This window comes from Mesoplodon densirostris, chromosome 6, assembly GCF_025265405.1.
Source record: "Mesoplodon densirostris isolate mMesDen1 chromosome 6, mMesDen1 primary haplotype, whole genome shotgun sequence".
Classification (NCBI taxonomy): domain Eukaryota; kingdom Metazoa; phylum Chordata; class Mammalia; order Artiodactyla; family Ziphiidae; genus Mesoplodon; species Mesoplodon densirostris.
In genome coordinates, this window is record NC_082666.1 from 115624980 (window position 1) to 115649466 (window position 24487).

General features: G+C 40.7%; 1 protein-coding gene across 1 annotated transcript in view; it reads left to right on the top strand.

The window, feature by feature from the left end:
- Positions 1-24487, top strand: part of SHC3 (SHC adaptor protein 3) — a 155998-nt gene that overhangs the window by 100977 nt on the left and 30534 nt on the right. Inside the window, exons 8-10 of the mRNA XM_060101283.1 lie at positions 19189-19339; positions 20298-20385; positions 24252-24410. Of these exons, the coding sequence (XP_059957266.1) occupies positions 19189-19339; positions 20298-20385; positions 24252-24410 (398 nt within the window). The remainder of the gene's footprint in view (positions 1-19188; positions 19340-20297; positions 20386-24251; positions 24411-24487) is intronic.

Here is a 24487-nt window from a genome sequence, read left to right on the forward strand (position 1 = left end):
CCTGGGCCCAGAGACACCTGGCTGGTGCTGGGCCATGGCTCAGGAAACTGACAGATGGAAGCCGACATATGGGTGATTCTCCCAATGTTTAGAAAAACATTTTCTTGAAACTATAGTGACAGTAGCCAAGGTTACAAAAAAAAAAAAACATTGTAATATGTTTTTGTTCTGTTTCCTCTGCAAGCACGTGATGTTTCCATATGTTGCTTCCTTGGGTCAGTGTCACCACAGGTTCTACCTGTCCCATTGTCCTTGTCCTCAGGGTTAGCCAAAGTCCTGATTCAGAGGCTCCCTTCGTGAGGCGCTCCGCTTGGAATGACGAGCATTGATTCTGCTTTATTGGCTTTCATAGCTTTCAGACTCGATGGCCTGTGTGGCCCTGGGCAAGTTCTTTAACCAGTCTGGGTCTCAGCAGTTTTCTCTGTAAAATAGGAATAATAGTGGCTTGGCAGTATTTTGAGTGTTAACTGAAATGGTAAATGTAAACAGGAATTGTGAGATGTTTAGTTTATTATAAAAAATGTTCAGGGCTTCCCTGGTGGTGCAGTGGTTGAGAGTCCACCTGCCGATGCAGGGGACACGGGTTCTTGCCCTGGTCTGGGAAGATCCCACATGCCGTGGAGCGGCTGGGTCCGTGAGCCATGGCCACTGAGCCTGTGCGTCTGGAGCCTGTGCTCTGCAACGGGAGAGGCCACAACAGTGAGAGGCCTGCATACCGCAAAAAAAAAAAAAGTTCAGAGTCTACCCTTGAGTTTCCTTAGGACATAAGAATATTCCATGCAGCATTAAAAAAAAATAATATGGGGCATGTTGGTTATTCAGTCACCTATCCTATTGAAAGCCTATTACAATGGTGCGTTCACTGTCAATAAAACTTTATTTCTCCTGAATTTACTTTTTATGTTTTCTCCAACTTCTGCAGCCACATTCCAGGACTTAGTTGTGAAGGCAGTGCCTACCTCTACCTTCATTATTATGAAGTCTCCTTTCATCTCTCTGAAGTCTTCACCTTTCTTGAAAGAGACTTTTAATTTTTTTTTCCTTCATCCACTGGAAAATTTCTGTTAAGACATTCATTCTGGAGGTGCCTGTGAAGGCCCCATTTTTTTCCCAGTTGATAAAGACTTCTGCAAACTCATACAAGTTGTGTGAAAAAAGAGTTAGAAAGTGGAGGGGACCCGATAGCCCTTGGCAGGAGAGTGGGTGAACAAAAAGTTCTAAATTTTATATTATCATGGGACATAGTCATTAAACAGAATTCATCAGTATATGTGTATTACCAGAATTAATCTCAAATACTTTAAATGGAGTGAAAAAGGATAGGAACCATCTATAGAAATTTTAAAAACACATAAACAATTTATATATAGTTTATGGATAAGTGCATGTGTATAAAGAGTATAAAAACATGCAAGAATATTACATACCAACTCTAGGACATCTGAGGATGACAGGGATATGGGTGGGCTTTAACTGATTTTGTTAAGTGTATTTCCTCCCTAACATTTTATAACAACCGTGTTCCAATATACAAAAAGAATTTTCAGGTAACACCTGTATACCCACCGTCTAGATTCTACCATTAGCATTTTACAGTTAATATCACGTATTTTTTCATCCAAAGCAAGTTTGACAAGATTTATTTCTTTAAAAAAAGGTATCAAATATAGCAAAATGTTCACACTTGTTTAATCTCAGTGGTGGATGTGTAGGTGGCTTTTATATTAATTTAGGCTTTTCTGTACTTTTGAAATGTTGCAAAGAAGTCAAATAAATCCTATTAAAATAATATGTCAAAAAATGAGTGGGGGGAGTTAATTGAACTACCATCCTTCTCCAGGAATATACTTAAGGTGTGAAGTCCTGTATATGTTTCTATATAATAAAGTTTGAAGAAGTTTTGGGGAAAGAGAATGAAGTAGAGAGGTCTTATCTACCGAGAAAACTTTCAACCCAATATGCAAGTAATGGTATAACGTTTCTACAGCAGAGCAGGAACAAGGGGACCTGTGTTCCCTGACATCAGTCTCATCTTGTCTGACAAGCTGCTTGTTGTGTCCACTGAGCAGGTCTGAGATCCAGGGAGCAGGTGGGAATGCACCACCTTCCGTCCCAGCTGGGGACATCCTAGGCCATGAGAGAATTCACCTTGCTTCCAGCTGCCATGTCCCTCTTCCCCTCCCTGCCCTGTTATGGGGACCCTGGACTGTGGAGGGCACTGGCCCATTTTCCTTCTAGATTTCCCAGGGGCCAGCAAAACAGGAGGTTCTATTTGTGAGCAGTTCTCCTTGGGTTTTCTGCTCACTTGCTCAGGCCATTTCTCTTCAAATTGGGCATGAGCTGGAGGTATGAGAATTGGCACAGTCTGCTTCTTTGTCCACATTCCTCGGTGTAGAGCTGGGGACAGGGGAGCATGGAGTGAGTGGGGCCGCATTAGGTCCCAGCAAGCTGCCTCAGCATCTCAAAGTTCCATGTTGGTGGCACATGACTTCCTCTTTCCTTCTTCTCTTGCTGCTAGTGAGTGGATGGCTTTACTTATTCGTGAATTATTTTTTGTTCATTGTATTAATTATTGGGGGAGAGACTCTGTGATCTGGATTCATCGCCCATCTCCAACTGGAAATAAAAAATCATACTTTTAAATGAATGGGTTTTTTGGTATGGTATGATTTTCCTTAGAAGATTTTTTCCTCTGATTTCTCTTGCAGAAATCCAAGGTTATTTTCAACACAAAACCAGACAAGACAATGAAAAAGAATTCAAATGTAGCCAAAGCTCCATTTATTATTTTTTTAAAAATTGATATATAGTTTATTTATGATAAAATTACCCTTTAAAAATATACAGTTCTGTGGTATTTAGTATTGTCAAAGATAGAACAAGTACAATCATCAGCACTAATTCCAGAACATTTTTCATCACCCCAGAAAGAAACCCCATACTCATTAGCAGTTACTCCCCATTTTCCAGCCCCCTTTCCCCAGACAACCACTACTCTACTTTCTGTCTTTATTGATTTGCCAATTCTGGACATTTTATATAAATGTTGTCATATAATATGTGCCTGACTTCTTTCACTTATTGGAATGTTTTCAAGGTTAATCCATTTAGTAGCATGTATCAGTATGGCATTTTTTAGGGCTGAATAATATTCCTTTGTATGGATATGTTACCTTTTGTTTATTCATTCATCAGTTTATGGACATTGGGTTATTTTCACCTTTTAGTTCTTATGAATAATGCTGCTTTGAAGATGTGTACAAGTTCCTGTGTGGACAGATGTTTCAATACTCTTGGATATATAACTAGGAGCTGAATTGCTCAGTCATATGGGAACTCTATGCTAAAATATTGAGAAACTACCAAACAGTTTTCCAAAGTGGCTGTACCATTTTATATTTTCACCAGCAATGTATGAAAGTTCCAATTTCACTGACATTTGTTATTGTCCATCATTTTGATTTTAGCTATCCTAGTGAGTACAGAGTGGTCTCTGATTGTGGTTTTGATTTGCATTTTCTTGTTGACTAATGATGTCAAGCATCTTTTCATGTGTTTATTGGCTATTTGTATATCTTCTTTGGAGAAAGGTCTGCTCAAATCCTTAGCTCATTTTTAAGATTGAGTTATTCGGCTTTTTATTGTTGACTTGTATAGAAGTTCTTTGTATATTGTAGATATGTCTCTTTTCAGATATATGATTAGCAAATATTTTCTCCTATTTTTTGTGTTGTCTTCACATTTTTTTGATAATGTCCTTTGAAGCACAGTAGTTTTTAATTTTGATGAAGTCCAATTAATGTACTTATTTTTTCTTTGGTTGCTTTTGTTTTTGGTGTCATATGTAAGAAACCATTGCCTAATCCAAGGTCGTGAAGGTTTACATCTATGTTTTCTTCTAAGTTTTAGCTCTTATTTTCAGGTCTTTAATCCAGTTGACTTAATTTTTGTATATGGTGTGAGGTAAGGGTCCAACTTCATTCTTTCACAAATGGCTATCCAGTTGTCACAGCACCATTTGTTGAAAAGACTATTTCACACATTGAATTGTCTGGGCATCCATGTTGAAATCAATTGACCATAAATGTATGGGTTTATTTATGGACTCTTAATTCTATTCCATTGATTTATATGTCTGTCCTTATGCCAGTACCACATAGCCTTGAATAATACAGCTTTATAGTTAGTTTGAAATCAGGAAGTATAAGTCCTCCAACTACATTATTCTTGGTCAAGATTGTTTTCACTATTCTGGGCCCCTTGCAATTTCAAATAAATTTTAGCATAGCTTGTCTACTTTTACAAAAAAGGCACTTGGGATGTTTATAGAGATTGTCTTGAATCCATAGACTAATTTGAGGAGTACTTCCATCTTAATAATATTTAGTCTTCCAATCCCTGAACACAGGATGTCTTTCCATTTATTTAGAGTTTCTTTAATTTCTTTCAACAGTGTTTTGTAATTTTCATTGTACAAGTCTTGCACTTGCTTTGATAATTTTTACTACCAAAAGAATAAATCTTTTATTCTTTTTGATACTATAATAAAAGGAACTGCTTTTTCATTGTTAATGTATAAAAATACAATTGATTTTTGAATATTCATTATGTATCCTGCAAACTTACAGAATTCATTTATTAGCTCTAATCATTTGTGTGTGTGTGTGTGTGTATTCCTTAGTATTTTTTATGTACAAGATCATGTCCTGTGCAAATAAATATAGTTTTATTACTTCTTACTTCCTAATCTGAATTCTTTTATTTCTTTTTATTATCTAATTGTCCTGGCTAGAATCTCTAGTACAATGAATAGAGGTGGAAAGACAGGACAACCTTGTCATGTTCCTAATTTTAGGAGGAAAGCATTCAGACTTTCACCATTAATTGTGTTCTCAGCTGTGGGCTTTTCATAGATGGTTTTTCAGGTTGAGAAAATGCCCTTCTATTCCAAGTTTTCTGAGGGTTTTTCTCATGGAAAATTGTTGGATTTTGTCAGATGATTTTTCTGTGTCTACTGAGATGAGTATTTGGTATTTGTTTTTATTCTACTGGTATGACATATTACATTAGTTGATTTTTGAATGTTGAACCAATCTTACATTGCTGGAAGAAATCCCACTCAGTCATGGTGTATGATTCTTTTTGTATGTTGCTCGACTTGGTTTGCTAGTATTTTGTTTTCCATCCATATTCATAAGAGATATTGGTCTGCAGTTTTTTTTTTTTCTTGTGGTGTCTTTGTCAGGTTTTCATATAAGGGTAATACTGGCATCAGAGACTGAGTTTGGAAACTTCTGTCCTCTTCTATTTTTTTTGGAAGAATTATGAAGAATTGCTGTTAATTCTCCTTTAGATGTTAGGTAGAAATCACCAAGAAGCCATATGATGCTGGGCTTTTCTTGGGATGCAAGATTTTGATTACTAATTTAATCTCTTTATCTGTTACAGTTCTGTTTAGATTTTCTATTTCTTCTTGAGTCATTTTGGTAGATTGAGTCTTTATAGGAATTTTTCCACTTCATCTAGTTTATCTAATTTGTTGGCATATGATTTTTAATAGTTTCTCTTATAATCATTTTAATTTCTGTGTGGTAGGTAGCAGTCTTTCCTCTTTCCTTCCTAGTTTTGGTAATTTGAGTCTTCTCTCTTTTTTCTTCATCAGTCTAGCTATAGCTTTGTCAATATTGTTGATCTTTCTAAGAACCAACTCTTGGTTTCATTGCTTTTCTCTATTGATTTTCTACTAACTATTTTATTTATTTCCACCTTAATATTTATTATTCTTCCTTCTGCTTGCTTTGGGTTTAGCTCTTATTTTCTAGTTTATTAAAGTAGAAGGTCAGGTTATTGATTTGAGATTGTCTGTTATCATATAGGCATTTACAGTTCATAAATTTCCCTCTAAGCACTGCTTTACGTTCAGCCCATAAGTATTGGTATGCTATTTTTGTTTTTATTCATCTGAAAGTTTCTTCCAATTTCCCTGTGATTTATTTTCTGATCCATTTGTTATTTAGGCATGTGTTGTTTAATTTCTACATATCTGTGAATTTCCCAAATTTCTTTCTTGTATTGATTTCTGCTTTAATTCCATTATGGTCTCAAAACATATGTTGCATGATTTTAATCTTTTAAAAATTTTGAGTCTTTTTTTGTGGCTTAACATATGGTCTATCCTGGAGAATGTTACATGTGGACTCGAGAAAAATTTATATTCTGTTATTGAATGGAGTGTTCTATAGATGCTATTAGGTCTAGTCAATGTATAGTGTTCAATTTTCTATTTCCCAATCTTCTCTCTTGTTGTTCTATCCATTATTGAAAGTGGGTATTGATGTCTTCAAATATTAGTACTGCACTATTTCTCCCTTTGATTCTGTCAGATTTTGCTGCATATAGTTTAGGGTCTGTTGTGAGGTACATATAGCTTTATAATTATTGTATCTTCTTGACTGGTTGCTCTTTTATCTTTGTCTCTAGTAAAAATTTTGTCTTGAAGTCTATTTTGTCTGACATTAGTAGAGTTACCATAGCTCTCTTTTGGTTACTGTTTGCATGAAATACCTTTTTACATCCTTTTACTTTCAACCTAAATCTTTAAATCTAAAATGTGTTTTAAATCTAAAATGTCTTTCAATCTAAAATGTGTCTCTTGTAGAAAGCATATAGTCAGATCACGTTATCTTAAAAATCCATTCTGCCAATCTTTGTTGTTTTTTTTTTTTTTTTTGCGGTACGCGAGCCTCTCACTGTTGTGGCCTCTCCCGTTGCGGAGCACAGGCTCCAGATGCGCAGGCTCAGCAGCCATGGCTCACGAGCCCAGCTGCTCCGCGGCATGTGGGATCCTCCCGGACCAGGGCACAAACCTGTGTCCCCTGCATTGGCAGGCAGACTCTCAACCACTGCGCCACCAGGGAAGCCCCAATCTTTGTTTTTTAATTGGAGTGTTTAATGTGTTTACATTTAATGTAATTACTGATAAATTAAGATTTTACCTGACATTTTGCTATTTTTTTCTATATGTGTTATGTCATTTTTTTGTCCCTTTGTTTCTCCATAACTGCTTTCTTTGGTGTCAAATAAATATTTTATGAGTGAACTTTTCATTACCTTGGTCTTTTTTTTCTTTTTTTTTAACTGTCTTCTAAAAGTTATTTTCTTAGTGGTTGCCCTGGGGATTACAACTAACATCTTAATTTGTAACAATTTAGTTCAGATTAACACCAATTTAATTGCAATAGTATACAAAAACTTTGCTCCTATGTGGCTCTATTTCTTCACCTTCCATTGTGCTGTTATGTTATGAAGATTCCATATTTATACATTGAGTGCTCATCAACACAGGTTTATAATTATTGCTTTATTCAGTTGTCTTTTATTTTTTTATTTTTATTTTTTTTTTTATTTTTTTCTGTTATTTTTCCAAATTTTTTTTTTTTTTTATTAGTTTCTGCTTTATAACAAAGTGAATCAGTCATACATATACATCTGTTCCCACATCCCCTCCCTCATGCATCTCCCTCCCTCCCACCCTCCCTATCCCTCCCCTCCAGGCAGTCACAAAGCACCGAGCTGATCTCCCTGTGCTCTGCGGCTGCTTCCCACTGTCTATCTAGCCTACGTTTGGTAGTGTATATATGTCCATGCCTCTCTTTCGCTTTGTCACAGCTTACCCTTCCCCCTCCCCATATCCTCAAGTCCATTCTCAAGTAGGTCTGTGTCTTTATTCCCGTTTTACCCCTAGGTTCTTCATGACATTTTTTTTTCTTATATTCCATATATATGTGTTAGCATACGGTATTTGTCTTTCTCTTTCTGACTTACTTCACTCTGTATGACAGACTCTAGGTCTATCCACCTCATTACAAATAGCTCAGTTTCGTTACTTTTTATGGCTGAGTAATATTCCATTGTATATATGTGCCACATCTTCTTTATCCATTCATCCGATGATGGACACTTAGGTTGTTTCCAGCTCCGGGCTATTGTGAATAGAGCTGCAATGAACATTTTGGTACATGTCTCTTTTTGAATTATGGTTTTCTCAGGGTATATGCCTAGTAGTGGGATTGCTGGATCATATGGTAGTTCTATTTTTAGTTTTTTAAGGAACCTCCATACTGTTCTCCATAGTGGCTGTACCAATTCACATTCCCACCAGCAGTGCAAGAGTGTTCCCTTTTCTCCACACCCTCTCCAGCATTTATTGTTTCTAGATTTCTTGATGATGGCCATTCTGACTGGTGTGAGATGATATCTCATTGTAGTTTTGATTTGCATTTCTCTAATGATTAATGATGTTGAGCATTCTTTCATGTGTTTGTTGGCAGTCTGTATATCTTCTTTGGAGAAATGCCTATTTAAGTCTTCTGCCCATTTTTGGATTGGGTTGTTTGTTTTTTTGCTATTGAGCTGCATGAGCTGTTTATAAATTTTGGAGATTAATCCTTTGTCAGTTGCTTCATTTGCAAATATTTTCTCCCATTCTGAGGGTTGTCTTTTGGTCTTGTTTATGGTTTCCTTTGCTGTGCAAAAGCTTTTCAGTTTCATTAGGTCCCATTTGTTTATCTTTGTTTTTATTTCCATTTCTCTAGGAGGTGGGTCCAAAAGGATCTTGCTGTGATTTATGTCATAGAGTGTTCTACCTATGTTTTCCTCTAAGAGTTTGATAGTTTCTGGCCTTACATTTAAGTCTTTAATCCATTTTGAGCTTATTTTTGTGTATGGTGTTAGGGAATGATCTAATCTCATACTTTTACATGTCCCTGTCCAGTTTTCCCAGCACCACTTATTGAAGAGGCTGTCCTTTCTCCACTGTACATTCCTGCCTCCTTTATCAAAGATAAGTTGGCCATATGTGCGTGGGTTTATCTCTGGGCTTTCTATCCTGATCCACTGATCTATCTTTCTGTTTTTATGCCAGTACCACACTGTCTTAATTACTGTAGCTTTGTAGTATAGTCTGAAGTCAGGGAGCCTGATTCCTCCAGCTCCTTTTTTCGTTCTCAAGATTGCTTTGGCTATTCGGGGTCTTTTGTTTTTCCAAACAAATTTTGAAATTTTTTGTTCTAGTTCTGTGAAAAATGCCAGTGGTAGTTTGATAGGGATTGCATTGAATCTGTAGATTGCTTTGGGTAGTAGAGTCATTTTCACAATATTGATTCTTCCAATCCAGGAGCATGGTATATCTCTCCATCTGTTTGTATCATCTTTAATTTCTTTCATCAGTGTCTTATAATTTTCTGCATACAGGTCTTTTGTCTCCTTAGGTAGGTTTATTCCTAGATATTTTATTCTTTTTGTTGCAATGGTAAATGGGAGTGTTTTCTTGATTTCATTTTCAGATTTTTCATCATTAGTGTACAGGAATGCCAGAGATTTCTGTACATTAATTTTGTAACCTGCTACTTTACCAAATTCATTGATTAGCTCTAGTAGTTTTTCGGTAGCATCTTTAGGATTCTCTATGTATAGTATCATGTCATCTGCAAACAATGACAGCTTTACTTCTTCTTTTCCGATTTGGATTCCTTTTATTTCCTTTTCTTCTCTGATTGCTGTGGCTAAAACTTCCAAAACTAGGTTGAATAAGAGTGGTGAGAGTGGGCAACCTTGTCTTGTTCCTGATCTTAGTGGAAATGGTTTCAGTTTTTCACCATTGAGGACAATGTTGGCTGTGGGTTTGTCATATATGGCCTTTATTATGTTGAGGAAAGTTCCCTCTATGCCTACTTTCTGCAGGGTTTTTATCATAAATGGGTGTTGAATTTTGTCGAAAGCTTTCTCTGCATCTATTGAGATGATCATATGGTTTTTCTCCTTCAACTTGTTAATATGGTGTATCACATTGATTGATTTGCGTATATTGAAGAATCCTTGCATTCCTGGGATAAACCCCACTTGATCATGGTGTATGATCCTTTTAATGTGCTGTTGGATTCTGTTTGCTAGTATTTTGTTGAGGATTTTTGCATCTATGTTCATCAGTGATATTGGCCTGTAGTTTTCTTTCTTTGTGACATCCTTGCCTGGTTTTGGTATCAAGGTGATGGTGGCCTCGTAGAATGAGTTTGGGAGTGTTCCTTCCTCTGAAATTGTTTGGAAGAGTTTGAGAAGGATGGGTGTTAGCTCTTCTCTAAATGTTTGATAGAATTCGCCTGTGAAGCCATCTGGTCCTGGGCTTTTGTTTGATGGAAGATTTTTAATCACAGTTTCAATTTCAGTGCTTGTGATTGGTCTATTCATATTTTCTATTTCTTCCTGAGTCAGTCTTGGCAGGTTGTGCATTTCTAAGAATTTGTCCATTTCTTCCAGGTTGTCCATTTTATTGGCATAGAGTTGCTTGTAGTAATCTCTCATGATCTTTTGTATTTCTGCAGTGTCAGTTGTTACTTCTCCTTTTTCATTTCTAATTCTATTGATTTGAGTCTTCTCCCTTCTTTTCTTGATGAGTCTGGCTAATGGTTTGTCAATTTTGTTTATCTTCTCAAAGAACCAGCTTTTAGTTTGGTTGATCTTTGCTATCGTTTCCTTCATTTCTTTTTCATTTATTTCTGATCTGATCTTTATGATTTCTTTCCTTCTGCTAGCTTTGGGGGTTTTTTGTTCTTCTTTCTCTAATTGCTTTAGGTGCAGGATCAGGTTGTTTACTCGAAATGTTTCCTGTTTCTTAAGGTGGGATTGTATTGCTATAAACTTCCCCCTTAGAACTGCTTTTGCTGCATCCCATAGGTTTTGGGTTGTCGTGTCTCCATTGTCATTTGTTTCTAGGTATTTTTTAATTTCCTCTCTGATTTCTTCAGTGATCACTTCGTTATTGAGTAGTGTATTGTTTAGCCTCCATGTGTTTGTATTTTTTACAGATCTTTTCCTGTAATTGATGTCTAGTCTCATAGCATTGTGGTCGGAAAAGATACTTGATACAATTTCAATTTTCTTAAATTTACCAAGGCTTGATTTGTGACCCAAGATATGATCTATCCTGGAGAATGTTCCATGAGCACTTGAGAAAAATGTGTATTCTGTTGTTTTTGGATGAAATGTCCTATAAATATCAACTAAGTCCATCTTGTTTAATGTATCATTTAAAGCTTGTGTTTCCTTATTTATTTTCATTTTGGACGATCTGTCCATTGGTGAAAGTGGGGTGTTAAAGTCCCCTACTATGATTGTGTTACTGTCGATTTCCCCTTTTATGGCTGTTAGTATTTGCCTTATGTATTGAGGTGCTCCTATGTTGGGTGCATAAATATTTACAATTGTTATATCTTCTTCTTGGATCGATCCCTTGATCATTATGTAGTGTCCTTCTTTGTCTCTTCTAATAGTCTTTATTTTAAAGTCTATTTTGTCTGATATAAGAATTGCTACTCCAGCTTTCTTTTGATTTCCATTTGCATGGAATATCTTTTTCCATCCCCTTACTTTCAATCTGTATGTGTCTTTAGGTCTGAAGTGGGTCTCTTGTAGACAGCATATATATGGGTCTTGTTTTTGTATCCATTCAGCCACTCTGTGTCTTTTGGTGGGAGCATTTAGTCCATTTACATTTAAGGTAATTATTGATATGTATGTTCCTATTCCCATTTCCTTAATTGCTTTGGGTTCGTTATTGTAGGTATATTCCTTCTGTTGTGTTTCTTGCCTAGAGAAGTTCCTTTAGCATTTGTTGTAAAGCTGGTTTGGTGGTGCTGAACTCTCTCAGCTTTTGCTTGTCTGTAAAGGTTTTAATTTCTCCATCAAATCTGAATGAGATCCTTGCTGGGTAGAGTAATCTTGGCTGCAGGTTTCTCTCCTTCATCACTTTAATTATGTCCTGCCACTCCCTTCTGGCTTGTAGAGTTTCTGCTGAGAGATCAGCTGTTAACCTGATGGGGATTCCCTTGTGTGTTATTTGTTGTTTTTCCCTTGCTGCTTTTAATATGATTTCTTTGTGTTTAATTTTTGACAGTTTGATTAATATGTGTCTTGGTGTATTTCTCCTTGGATTTATTCTGTATGGGACTCTCTGTGCCTCCTGGACTTGATTAACTATTTCCTTTCCCATATTGGGGAAGTTTTCAACTATAATCTCTTCAAATATTTTCTCAGTCCCTTTCTTTTTCTCTTCTTCTTCTGGAACCCCTATAATTCGAATGTTGGTGCGTTTAATGTTGTCCCAGAGGTCTCTGAGACTGTCCTCTGTTCTTTTCAATCTTTTTTCTTTATTTTGCTCTGCATCAGTTATTTCCACTATTTTATCTTCCACCTCACTTATCCGTTCTTCTGCCTCAGTTATTCTGCTATTGATCCCATCTAGAGTATTTTTTATTTCATGTATTGTGTTTTTAATCGATGCTTGATTCATCTTTAGTTCTTCTAGGTCCTTGTTAACTGTTTCTTGCATTTTGTCTATTCTATTTCCAAGATTTTGGATCATCTTTACCATCATTATTCTGAATTCTTTTTCAGGTAGACTGCCTATTACCTCTTCATTTGTTAGGTCTGGTAGGTTTTTATCTTGCTCCTTCACCTGCTGTGTGTTTTTCTGTCTTCTCATTTTGCTTATGTTACTGTGTTTGGGGTCTCCTTTTTGCAGGCTGCAGATTCGTAGTTCCCGTTGTTTTTCGTGTCTGACCCCAGTGGCTAAGGTTGTTTCAGTAGGTTGTATAGACTTCCTGGTGGGGGGGACTAATGCCTGTGTTCTGGTGGTTGAGGCTCGATCTTGTCTTTCTGGTGGACAGGTCCACGTCTGGTGGTGTGTTTTGGGGTGCCTATGGCCTTATTATGTTTTTAGGTAGCTTCTCTGCTAATGGGTGGGGTTGTGTTCCTGCCTTGCTAGTTGCTTGGCATAGGGTGACCAGCACTGTAGCTTGCTGGTCGTTGACTGAAGCTGGGTGCTGGTGTTGGGATGGAGATCTCTGGGAGATTTTCGCTGCTTGATATTATGTGGAGCTGGGAGGTCTCTTGTGGATCCGTGTCCTGAAGTTGGCTCTCCCACTTCAGAGGCACAGCACTGGCTCCTGGCTGCAGCACCAAGAGCCTTTCATCCACCCAGCTCAGAATAACAGGGAGAAAAAGCAGAAAGAAAGAATTAGTAGAAGAGAGAAAGAGAGAGGGAAAGAAAGGAAGAAGGGAAGAAAGGAAGGAAGGAAGGAAGAAAGAAAGAAAGGAGGGAGGGAGTGAGGAAGGATGGAAAGAAAGAAGGAAAGAAAGGAGAGAGGGAGGGGGCAATGAAAGCAAAAGGATGAGTGAATGGAAGAAGGGAGGGAGGGAGGGAGGAAGGGAAGAAAGAAAGAAAGACAGGAGGGAGGGAGGGAGGAAGGAAAGAAAAAGAAAGTGGAAAGAAGAAGGGTGGGAGGGAGGGAGGAAAGAAAAAGAAAGAAGGAAAGGAAGAGCGGAGGGAGGGAGGGAGGAAGGGAAGGTAGGAAAAAAAGAAAGAGCAGGTAAAGTAAAATAGAATAAAGTATGAAATATAGTAGCGTTATTAAAATTAGAAAGTAATTATTGGGAAAAAAAAAAAAAAAACGGACCTATAGAACCCTGGGACATATGGTGGAAGCAAAGCTATACAGAGAGAATCTTACACAGAAGATTACACATACACATTCACAAAAAGAGAGCAGGGGGAAAAATCAAAAATCTTGCTCTCCAAGCCCACCTCCTCAATTTGGGATAATTCGTTGTAAAAAGAGGAAAAGGGCAAGAAGTCTGAAATCTTGCTCTCTAAGTCCACCTCCTTACTTTGGAATAATTCGTTGTAAAAAGAGGAAAAGGGGGGAAAGTCTTAAATCTTGTCCTCAAAGTCCACTTCCTCAATTTGGGATGATTCGCTGTCCATTCATGCACTCCACAGACGCAGGGCACATCAAATGGACCGTGGAGCTTTAATCCGCTGCCTCCGAGGCTGCACAGAGAGATTTCCCTGACTCTGCTCTCACAGCTCCCGGGTCTCAGCCTTGGACCTGGCCCCGCCTCTGTGCGTAGGTCGCCGGAGGGCGTCCGTTCTTCTCTCAGACAGGACGGGTTTAAAGGAGCCGCTGATTCGGGGGCTCTGGCTCACTCATGCAGAGGGGAGGGAGGGGCGCGCAGTGTGGGGCGGGCCTGCGGCGGCAGAGGCCGGCGTGACGTTGCAGCAGCCCGTGGCGCTCCGTGCGCTTTCCCGGGAAAGCCGTCCCCGGGTCTCGGGACCCCGGCAGTGGCGGGGTGCACAGGTCCCCCGGAAGGCGGGGCGGACAGTGACCCGCGCTCGCACACAGGCCCCGCGGCTGCGGCGGCGGCGGCGGGCGGCGGCAGGCGGCGGCGGCGGCGGGCGGCGGCAGGCGGCGGCGGCGGCGGGCCGCGGGGGCGGCGGCGGCGGCGGGCCGCGGCGGCGGTGGCGGCGGTGGCGGGCCGCGGGGGCGGCGGCGGCGGCGGGCCGCGGCGGCGGCGGCGGCGGCGGCGGGCCGCGGGGGCGGCGGCGGCGGCGGGCGGCGGCGGCGGCGGCGGGCCGCGGCGGGCGGCGGCGGCGGCGGCGGGCGGTGGGCGGCGGCGGGCCGCGGCGGCTGCGGGCGGCGGCGGCCCACGCCCGTCTCCGAGGTCCACGCCTTACCCGCGGCTCGCGCCTGTCTCTATTCAGTTGTCTTTTAAATCAGAGAGGAGAGGAAAAGAGTTATGGACAAAAACTATATTTATACTGTTTTAATATTTGCCTGTGTATTTAACTTTACCATTACCCTCTATTTTTTCATGTGACATGAATTATTGTTTAGTGGCTTTCATTTTAGCCTGAAGTACTTCCTTTAGTATTTTTTCATAGTGCAGATTTGTTAGTGATGAATTTTCTAGGCTTTTATTTATCTGGCACTGTTTTAACTTTTGATTCATTTTGAAGGATAGTTTTGCTGGGTACAGGCATACCTCAGAGATATTGAGGGTTTGGTTCCAGACCACTGCAATAAAGTGCATATCACAATAAAGCAAGTCACACAAATTTTTTGGTTTCCTAGTGCATTTAGAAGTTATGTTTACAATATACTGTAGTCTATTAAGTGTGCAATAGTATTATGTCTAAAAAATAATGTACACACCTTAATTATCAATACTTTATTGCTAAAAACTTTATTGCTAACCATCAGCTGAGCAAGTTGCAACCTTTTTGCTGGTAGAGGGTCTTGCCTCAGTCTTGATGGTCGCTTACTGATCAGGGGTGATTGTTGCTGGAGGTTGGGGTGACTGTGACATATTCTTAAAACAAGACAACGATGAATTTTGCCACACTGATTGACTCTTCCTTTCATGAATGATTTCTCTGTAGCATGTGATGCTGTTTGATAGCATTTCCCTCACAGAATTACCTTCAAAATTAGAGTCAGTCCTCTCAAACCCTGCCACTGCTTATCAACTAAGTTTATATAACATTCTAACCCTTTGTTTTCATTTCAGCAATCTTCACAGCATCTTCACCAGGAGTAGATTCCATCTCAAGAAACCACTCTCTTTGCCCATCCCTAAGATGAAGCTCCTCATCCATTAAATTTTTATCATAACATTCCAGCAATTCAGTCACATCTTCAGGCTCCATTTCTAATTCTGGTTCTCTTGCTATTTCCACCACATCTGCAGTTACTTCCTCAACTGATGTCTTGAACCCCTCAAAGTCATCCATAAGGGTTGGAATTAACTTATTCCAAACTCCTGTTAATGGTGATGATTTTACCTCTTTCCATGAATCATGAGTGTTTTTGATGGCATCTAGAATGGTCAGTCCTTTCCAGAAGTTTTCAATTGACTCTGCTCAGATCGATCAGAGGAATAACTATGTATGGCAGCTGCAGCCTTATGAAATGCATTTCTTAAATAATAAGACTTGAATTGAAGTTACTCCTTGATCCATGGGCTGCAGAATAGGTGTTGTGTTAGCAGGCATGAAAACAACATTAATCTCATTGGCATCTCAATCGGAGCTCTTGGGTGACCAGGTGCATTGCCAATGAGTAGTAATATTTTGAAAGGAATCTTTTTTCCAAGCAGTAGCCCTCAATAGTGGGCTTGAAATATTCAGTTAACCATGCTGTAAGCAGATGTGCTGTCATCCAGGCTTTGTTGTTGCATTTATAGAGCATAAGCAGAGCAGATTTAGCATAATTCTCAAGGGCCCTAGGATTTTCAGAATGGTAAATGAGCATTGGCTTCAACTTAAAGTCACCAGCTGCATTAGCCCCTAACAAGAGAGTCAGTCTGTCCTTTGAAGTTTTAAAGCCAGGCATTGACTTCTCTCTAGCTATGAAATTCCTAGATGGAATCTCCTTCCAGTATGAGGCTATTTTATCTGCACTGAAAATCTGTTGTTTAGTGTAGCCACCTTCATTAATTATCTTCGCTAGATCCTCTGGATAACTTGCTGCAGCTTCTGCATCAGCACTTGGGGCTTTACCTTGCTCTTTGATGTTATGTAAATGGCTTCTTTCCTTAAGCCTCATGAATCAACCTGTGCTAGATTCAACTTTTTCTTCTGCAGCTTCCTCATCTTTCTTAGCCTTCATAGAATTGAAGAGATTTACACTTGCTTTACATTAGGCTTTGGCTTAAGGTAATGTCATGGTTGGTTTTATATTCTATCCAGACCATTAAAACTTTCTCCATATTAGCAATAAGGCTGTTTCACTTTCTTATCATTCAGGCGTTCACTGGAGTAGCACTTTTAATTTCTTTCAAGAATGTTTCCTTTGCATTCACAACTTGTCTAACTGTTTGGCACAAGAAGCCTAGCTTTTGGACTATCTCAGCTTTTGACGTGCCTTCCTCACAAAGTTTAATCTTTTCTAGCTTTTGATTTAAAGTGAGAGACATATGACTCTTCCTTTCATTTGAACACTTAGGGGCCATTGCAGGGTTATTAATGGGCCTAATTTCAATACTGTTGTGTCTCAGGGAATAAGGAGACCAGCGAAGAGGGATAAAGATGGGGGAACAGTCAGTTGGTGGAGCAGTCAGAACACACATTTATTGATTAAGTTTGCCATCTTATATGGATGAAGTTTGTGGCACCCCAAAACAATTACAATAGTAACGTCAGAGATCACTGATCACAGATGACCATAACAAATATAAGAATAATGAAAAAGTTTGAAATATTGTGAAAATTACCAAAATGTGACACAGACACAGGAAGTGAGCAAATGATGTTGGGAAAATGTCACTGAAAACTTGCTCAGTGCAGTGTTGCTACAAACCTTCAATTTGTGGAATCTGTGAAATGCAATGAAGTAAAGAACAATAAAACAAACTATGCCTATGTAGAGTTCTTGGTAGATAGTCTTTTTCTTTTGGTACTTGGAATATGACATCTCACTGCCTTCTGGCCTCCATTGGTTCTGTTAAGGAATCCACTGTTAATATCATTGAGTATCCTTTGTATATGATGAGCTGCTTCTCTCTTGCTACTTTCATGATTCTTTCTCTTTGGCTTTAATCAGTTTGATTATGAGGTGTCTAGGTTTGAATCTCTTTGTTATTCCCCATTTGGTGAGACAGCATTGTCATGTTTGATTTTTTGTTTCCTTTAGTTCTCAGAACATATTGAAAGTAGGTAATTTAAAGTCTTTGATTTTTTGTTTCCTTTAGTTCTCAGAACATATTGAAAGTAGCTAATTTAAAGTCTTTGATTTTTTGTTTCCTTTAGTTCTCAGAACATATTGAAAGTAGCTAATTTAAAGTCTTTGTCTAGTTAGTCCAAAACCTGAGTTTTCTCAGGGACAGTTTCTGTTGATTGTTTTTTTTTTCTTGTGTATGAGCCATTGTTTTTTGTTTCTTTGCATCCCATAATTTTTTGTTGAAATTGGAAATTTTAAATAAAATGGTGTGACAACTCTGGAAATCAGATTTCTCCCCTCCTCAGGATTTGTTGTTGCTGTTTGTTGTGGTTGTTTGTTGTAATGACTTTTCTAAACTAACTTAGTAAAGTCTGTATTTTTTGTCATATATGGCCACTGACAACTCAGCCCAGTTCATTTAGTAGACAGCCAATGACTGAAAAGAGATTTCCTTAAATGTCTGAAACCACTAAGTCCCACAGTTTTTGCTGAGGGGTTCTGTGTGTGTGTTGGGGCACTCCTTCAACACTCAGTTATGCAGCTGACAACTCTGCATTAGCCTTTACTTCCTGCTTGTGCAAAGCTTCAAAGTCAGTCACAGGTGAGAACTAGAGCTTTTTTACATCTTTTCTGAGCAGGAACAGAACCCTGGCCATGAAAACAGCCCTCGTATACATGTAGCCTTCTAGATTGCCAGAATTATGTCAAAGCTTATTATTTCCCAGCTTTTCTTTTAAGCTTTCTGATTAGCTTACTCTTAACCCCAAATGTTATCTACTGTTTCAGGGAGCCACAATGTTAAAGAAGTGCCTCTAATTGTTTTTGACAAATGACCCTGGGGAAGAAGCTATGTTCCCTGGACAAGCTCTGAATCAGGTCAAATAAAGACAACCTTTGGAGTGGAGGATTCTAGAGAATGACCAGAAGCGTCATAATGACTGTTCTCTAAGAATAGGGCTTTGAAGGAGCCTCAATGCTCTTTTGCCCCCTCCCATGGCTATTAGGCTGCTGGTTTTCACTGTGACTGTGGGATTTGGGTTTTTAAGGCTACCATGGAGATGACAATAAAGCAAGTTAAAATGCAACAAAGCTGTTGTTCTGACAGCTGTTTGGGGTTTTTGTTTGTTTAATAAACATGCTCTAGGTTGCTACAAGCTTCTGGTTAATTTCCAGAGTTCTGAAAAAGTTGATTATGAAACTTTCTTTGATAGCTTTCTTGTTGCTATTACAGAGGTCCTTACTCTGCCATTTTCCCTGAGGTCACTGAATCTCCATTTTAAAGTTAATTTTGTTTTGGGTAAATTTCATAATGTACTAAAATGTGTGTCTATGCCTTGAGAAACTGGTTATCCTTACATATAAATTATATTTTTCCTTATTAAAATGTAATTTTTAAAAAGGAGTTCTTTCCTGTTTCAAATATGACCAGAATTTTCTAAAGGGTAGAACTGTGAATAAGTCAGGGAAATTTGGCCAAACCACTCATCTGCTTTATATATATGCCTGAGACCTAGATGGCTAAAGGGGCAGTGACTAAACTCTGCTTTCTGGGGCAACAATGACTAACATTAGATTTTTTGGTTTTGACTGAAAGCTCAACTTTTGGCTAAAGTCCCTGAAAACCCTCTTTTAACAGAATGCAGAGTCTAGATGAGCCATGGACTGAAGAGGAGGGTGATGGCTCAGACCACCCATACTACAACAGCATTCCAAGCAAGATGCCTCCTCCAGGGGGGTTTGTAGATGCTCGACTGAAAGCCAGACCCCACGGTCCTGACACAGCCCAGGTGAGTCTTATACCTTTTTGCTTGGATGGTGGCTAACTGAACTTTCCTTTTGCTTTCTTCAACTTTATTTTCAGGTCCAGACGGAAAAACTCACAAACTTTTTCCCCTTGAATTTCACAAAGCAGACAAGTAAGGAAGCTTTTGTTTTAACGTCAAATGCCTTGGAGCTATATTGTGATTCCTGAGTCTGGGAGTTCCCTCTTCATCCTAGCACAAATCCCATTCTACTGTGAACTTAATGAGGAAAAGAGAGAGTTCAAGCCTTCTAAAAGGCCTGGGGTGCTTTGGGTTCTCTGAAAGGAGAGTGGATGTAAGCCTTTAACGTGAGAAATTTTTGAGTTTTTCTGTTTTGCTCATTTCCCTGATTTTCCCTCTAACTCGAAATTCTAGTAAGGCATTCGTTTTCTAGAGTTATGGTATCTCCATGATATCTCTTCGTTATAGGGAATTTTTTGATGTCACCTACCTTATGTGAATGACAATGACACCAATGAAAGTGGCAAATAACATTGAAACCAAGTGTCAGTAGCTCTAACACTGAGAAGGAATCAGCAAGGTGGACTTGCCAAGGCATGAATGGTTATGGGTGTACGTGCTGGGTGGGCAGTATGTTCTGACACAGAGATAATCTTTAACTGAAATCTATTTTAGGTCATGTTGAGTGATGTGGCTACATGTAAAAGAGCTCAATTTATGGTCACACTTAGGGGAGGGATGTGGGGGGTAATGAAAACAGGGGGCAGTTTTAGTTTTGATGAGATACAGCCTCTTTCTCACACCCACACAAACTTATTCCCCAAATCTTAATGCCAACCGAGAAGCATGAAGGGAAAATTGGGTGTAATAGCCATGCAATCCATTGGCCATTGAAGGCCCTTCTACTGTACTATGGCTTTTAAAGATGCAGAAACAAGAAGAGGATGACTTTTTCACTCTGTGTATTTACATATGTCTATAGTTTGCAGGAAAAGAGCAAACTTACTACCAGGGGAGACACTTAGGAGACCCGCTTGGCGAAGACTGGCAGCAAACACCTGTCAGGCAAGGTGAGAGGCAAGGTGAGGTGGACAAGAAACATAAAAAATACTTTTCAAAAGTGATGTGCTCCCTAGTGGGTAGTTCCTCTCCTGTGGAGTGGCAGAGTGACCCACTGGAAATACCTGCTGTGGGTGTGGCTGCAGGTTCCAAGCCAGATCATAGAAATAGAAATAATGGCTGTCGGGCATGTCTGAGGGCACACATCAGATGATGCTGCCCCTGGCACCAGGACCAGCTCACTGCCCCCACCCGCCCCATTGCTTCCTGCACCCTGAGACTTTCCTCCTAAGGCCTTTCTCTGGCAGGAGGACTCACCTGCCCAGGGGCTGAGGAATTCACCTCCCCCAGGGGCACCTGCACCCATTTCAAACGGGGCTGACTTGGGAGACTGTGGGGCGTGCTTTGTGTTGTCCCTCAGCTCCCTGGCAGGGCTGAACCCCGGTGGCTCCCAACAGTAGCTTGTAGCTTTCCCTTCCTTGCCTCACCCCTGCCTTCCCTCTCCAGGGTCAGCTTCAGGAAGAGCGGAGCAATTCCGGCCCTTGGCAGAGATAGTACCAGGGATACAAATCCCTCACAAGCCCTGGGTCCTCTTAGAGGACACTTCCACCTCTTATCCAACCTCTTAGCATGCACCTAACTCCCACATTAAAAATTATATGGCGGGCTTCCCTGGTGGCGCAGTGGTTGAGAGTCCGCCTGCCGATGCAGGGGATGCGGGTTCGTGCCCCGGTCCGGGAGGATCCCACATGCCGCGGAGCGGCTGGGCCCGTGAGCCATGGCCGCTGAGCCTGCGCGTCCGGAGCCTGTGCTCCGCAACGGGACAGGCCACAACAGTGAGAGGCCCGCGTACCACACACACACAAAAAAATTATATGGCTATTTAAGGACCATTTAATTTAAACTAACCGCTAACATGTCTCTATTCTCTAGACAGTTATTTCTACACATACATATATGTGTGTGTATGTATACATACAATTTTAAAGTCTCTTTTATTTTTATTTTTTAAATTTTATTTATTTATTTTTTTTTTTAAATTTATTTTTGCTGTGTTGGGTCTTCGTTTCTTGTGAGAGGGCTTTCTCTAGTTGTGGCAAGTGGGGGCCACTCCTCATCGCGGTGCGTGGGCCTCTCACTATCGCGGCCTCCCCCGTTGCTGAGCACAGGCTCCAGACGCACAGGCTCAGTAATTGTGGCTCACAGGGCCAGCCACTCCCTGGCATGTGGGATCTTCCCAGACCAGGGCTCGAACCCGTGTGTCCTGCATTGGCAGGCGGATTCTCAACCACTGCGCCACCAGGGAAGCCCCTTAAAGTCTCTTTTAATTTTAAACTTTTTCCCACCTCAAACATTTCTATAATTTTCAATAGCTCTGGGGCCCTGACTACTAACTGTTCAGGGCCTGGAGGAGATGGAGTGACAAATGAGCTAAATCCAATGTACACTTCTGGGTATAGAAATTTACATTTGTTGGTTTAACATTAAGGCTTTTCCATTCATTATTGCCATTTGTACTGGCGAGTAATTGACTATATATATATATATATATATATATATATATATATATATGTATATATATATATATATATATTTTTTTTTTTTTTTTTTTTTTGCGGTACACGGGCCTCCCACTGTTGTGGCCTCTCCCGTTGTGGAGCACAGGCTCCAGACGCGCAGGCCTAGTGGCCATGGCTCATGGGCCCAGCCGCTCCAAGGCATGTGGGATCTTCCTGGACCGGGGCACGAACCCGTGTCCCCTGCATTGGCAGGCAGACTCTCAACCACTGAGCCACCAGGGAAACCCTTGACAATATATTTTAAAAATTTCCCCCGGTGAAAGAATTTCATGTCTTGCCTTCCCCAGCTGAAAGATGATCCATCCATACTGCCCAGCCAATAATCCCTAAAACCCAGTCAGTACACCACATGGCTCTATCTCAGAATAGGATGGAAATAGCACATTAAAGTTATAACTTTGCCAGAGGCACTTTTTTTTTTTTAACATTTTTCATCTTTGTTCTATATACATTTAAAAAGTATTATACAGCAATTGCGTACATAGACATATAACTGCTAAAGACTAAAGGAGACACATTACTTATATGAGATATTTACTCTATTGAAAATTCATCAGGTTTATTTGAAAATGAGGTCTTTTTTGATATTCAAGTTATTCCAGCCTGTTCCAAGAACAGGCAATGTAAGAAGTTCGCCAGGGCAAAAATGAGCCTTACACAAGTTCTTGTGTAAAGAGAATAAATAAATGTCAAGTTCTTATTTGTAAGCAATAAATATCTTTTCCATAGAACAAATACAAATGTTCCTTATTGATCTGCTAGCAGCCATTTCCCCTAAATGAAACTGAATTCTGGGTACCAACACCAGGGAGGGTGTGTCTCCCTGTCCCCGACTCAGCACCTGCCAATGTCTGAAGTGGGAAAGAGCCGTCGTCAGCAACTTATTCATTGGGCTTTTGATCTTTTTAAAGATTAGTTTGTAAAGTCATTTTTACAGACTGAGTTGTCTGCAGTTCATACAGACGTCTGAACGGCAGACAGTCATCCCTAAGCCAGGACTCGTAGCTCAGGAATGACCAGTGACACATAGAAACCACATCCAGGGAGAGGAGTAGACACAGCTCAGGAATTTGTGGAGATGCTCCCCAGAGATGGGATTTTCGCAGGACACCTGCATTCTCACGCTTACAGGCCAGAGACAGTGGTGCTGCCAAAAGTCCTTCAATGGGCTCTTGGGAAGACTTCTCCAAAAGCCCTGAACCCACTCTTGCCAGCTGGATTGAGCCAACTTCCACAGCCCACCACCTGGAGAGGTGACCTCTCTCCAGGCCCAAGGCGATCTTGAGAGTGTCTGTGGAAGCCTGTTAGAAACAGCGACTTCCACAGCCCACCACCTGGAGAGGTGACCTCTCTCCAGGCCCAAGGTGATCTTGAGAGTGTCTGTGGAAGCCTGTTAGAAACAGCGATCCCATACAAAGAATCGGATAGTGGCTCAAGCAGGGCGACACACTTCATTCGCCTCAGGCAACAAGAACAGGGACAGCCTGACCCTGCCTTGACAGAGCCTTGGTCCAGTTGGGAAATTCCATGAAGGCACAAGCCTGACTCTGTTTTATAAGGAAGGTGCCTCATTCATGAGGAAGTAACTTTCTAATAAAATGGGGTCACAGCACCTGCAGTGCATTTCTAATGGAGTTAAGATATGAAGCATTCCCCTACACTTAAAAAAAAGAGCAATGAAAATAAGGCCCGTTGTTCTTCTGCTCAATTTTTTTTTTTTTTTTTTTTTTGCGGTATGTGGGACTCTCACTGTTGTGGCCTCTCCCGTTGCGGAGCACAGGCTCTGGACGTGCAGTCTCAGTGGCCATGGTTCACGGGCCCAGCCGCTCCGCGGCACGTGGGATCTTCCTGGACCGGGGCACAAACCCGTGTTCTCTGCATCGGCAGGCGGACTCTCAACCACTGCGCCACCAGGGAAGCCCTGCTCAGTGATTTTGATCTCAGGCCTTTGTAAAGGGGATGAGGAGGCTGAGGCAGCTTCTGCAGCAGGTGTGCACCCACCCCCGCCACTCCCCCAGCCCAGGTCAGAGGTGCCTAGGGTCTTGGTAAGGCTCCTAACCTTCACGGCGTCCATCATCCTGGGCCAGTAGGTCCCATTTTGACAGGAAGGAGTGGAGAGCATCCTAGCAGAGTACAACAGGGTGTGAGAGGGTCAGAGAGGAGATTTAGCGGATGGGCATCTGAAAGAAGGATCTTCTTATGAATGGGCTAAAGGAACTTTTCTGTGAATCACTGGATAGCTTAACGTGAATAGCATTACAATCAGAAGAGAAAAGAGGGCTGTTTTCTTGTTGCAGGGTCCTTGGACATCTACAGCATGCCAGAAAGGAAATCGCATGTGGCCCCTACAGGAGAAGCCCCCACCTATGTCAACACCCAGTGCATCCCGCTGCAGGCTGGGCTGGCCACGGGAAGCAGTGCAGAAAGCAGTCCACGGAAAGACCTCTTTGACATGAGTGGGTTTCCATTTGCCACTGGATTTTTCTCTTTTGAGGCTGTTTTTTTACATTGTCTTTTGTTTGAAATCTGTGCA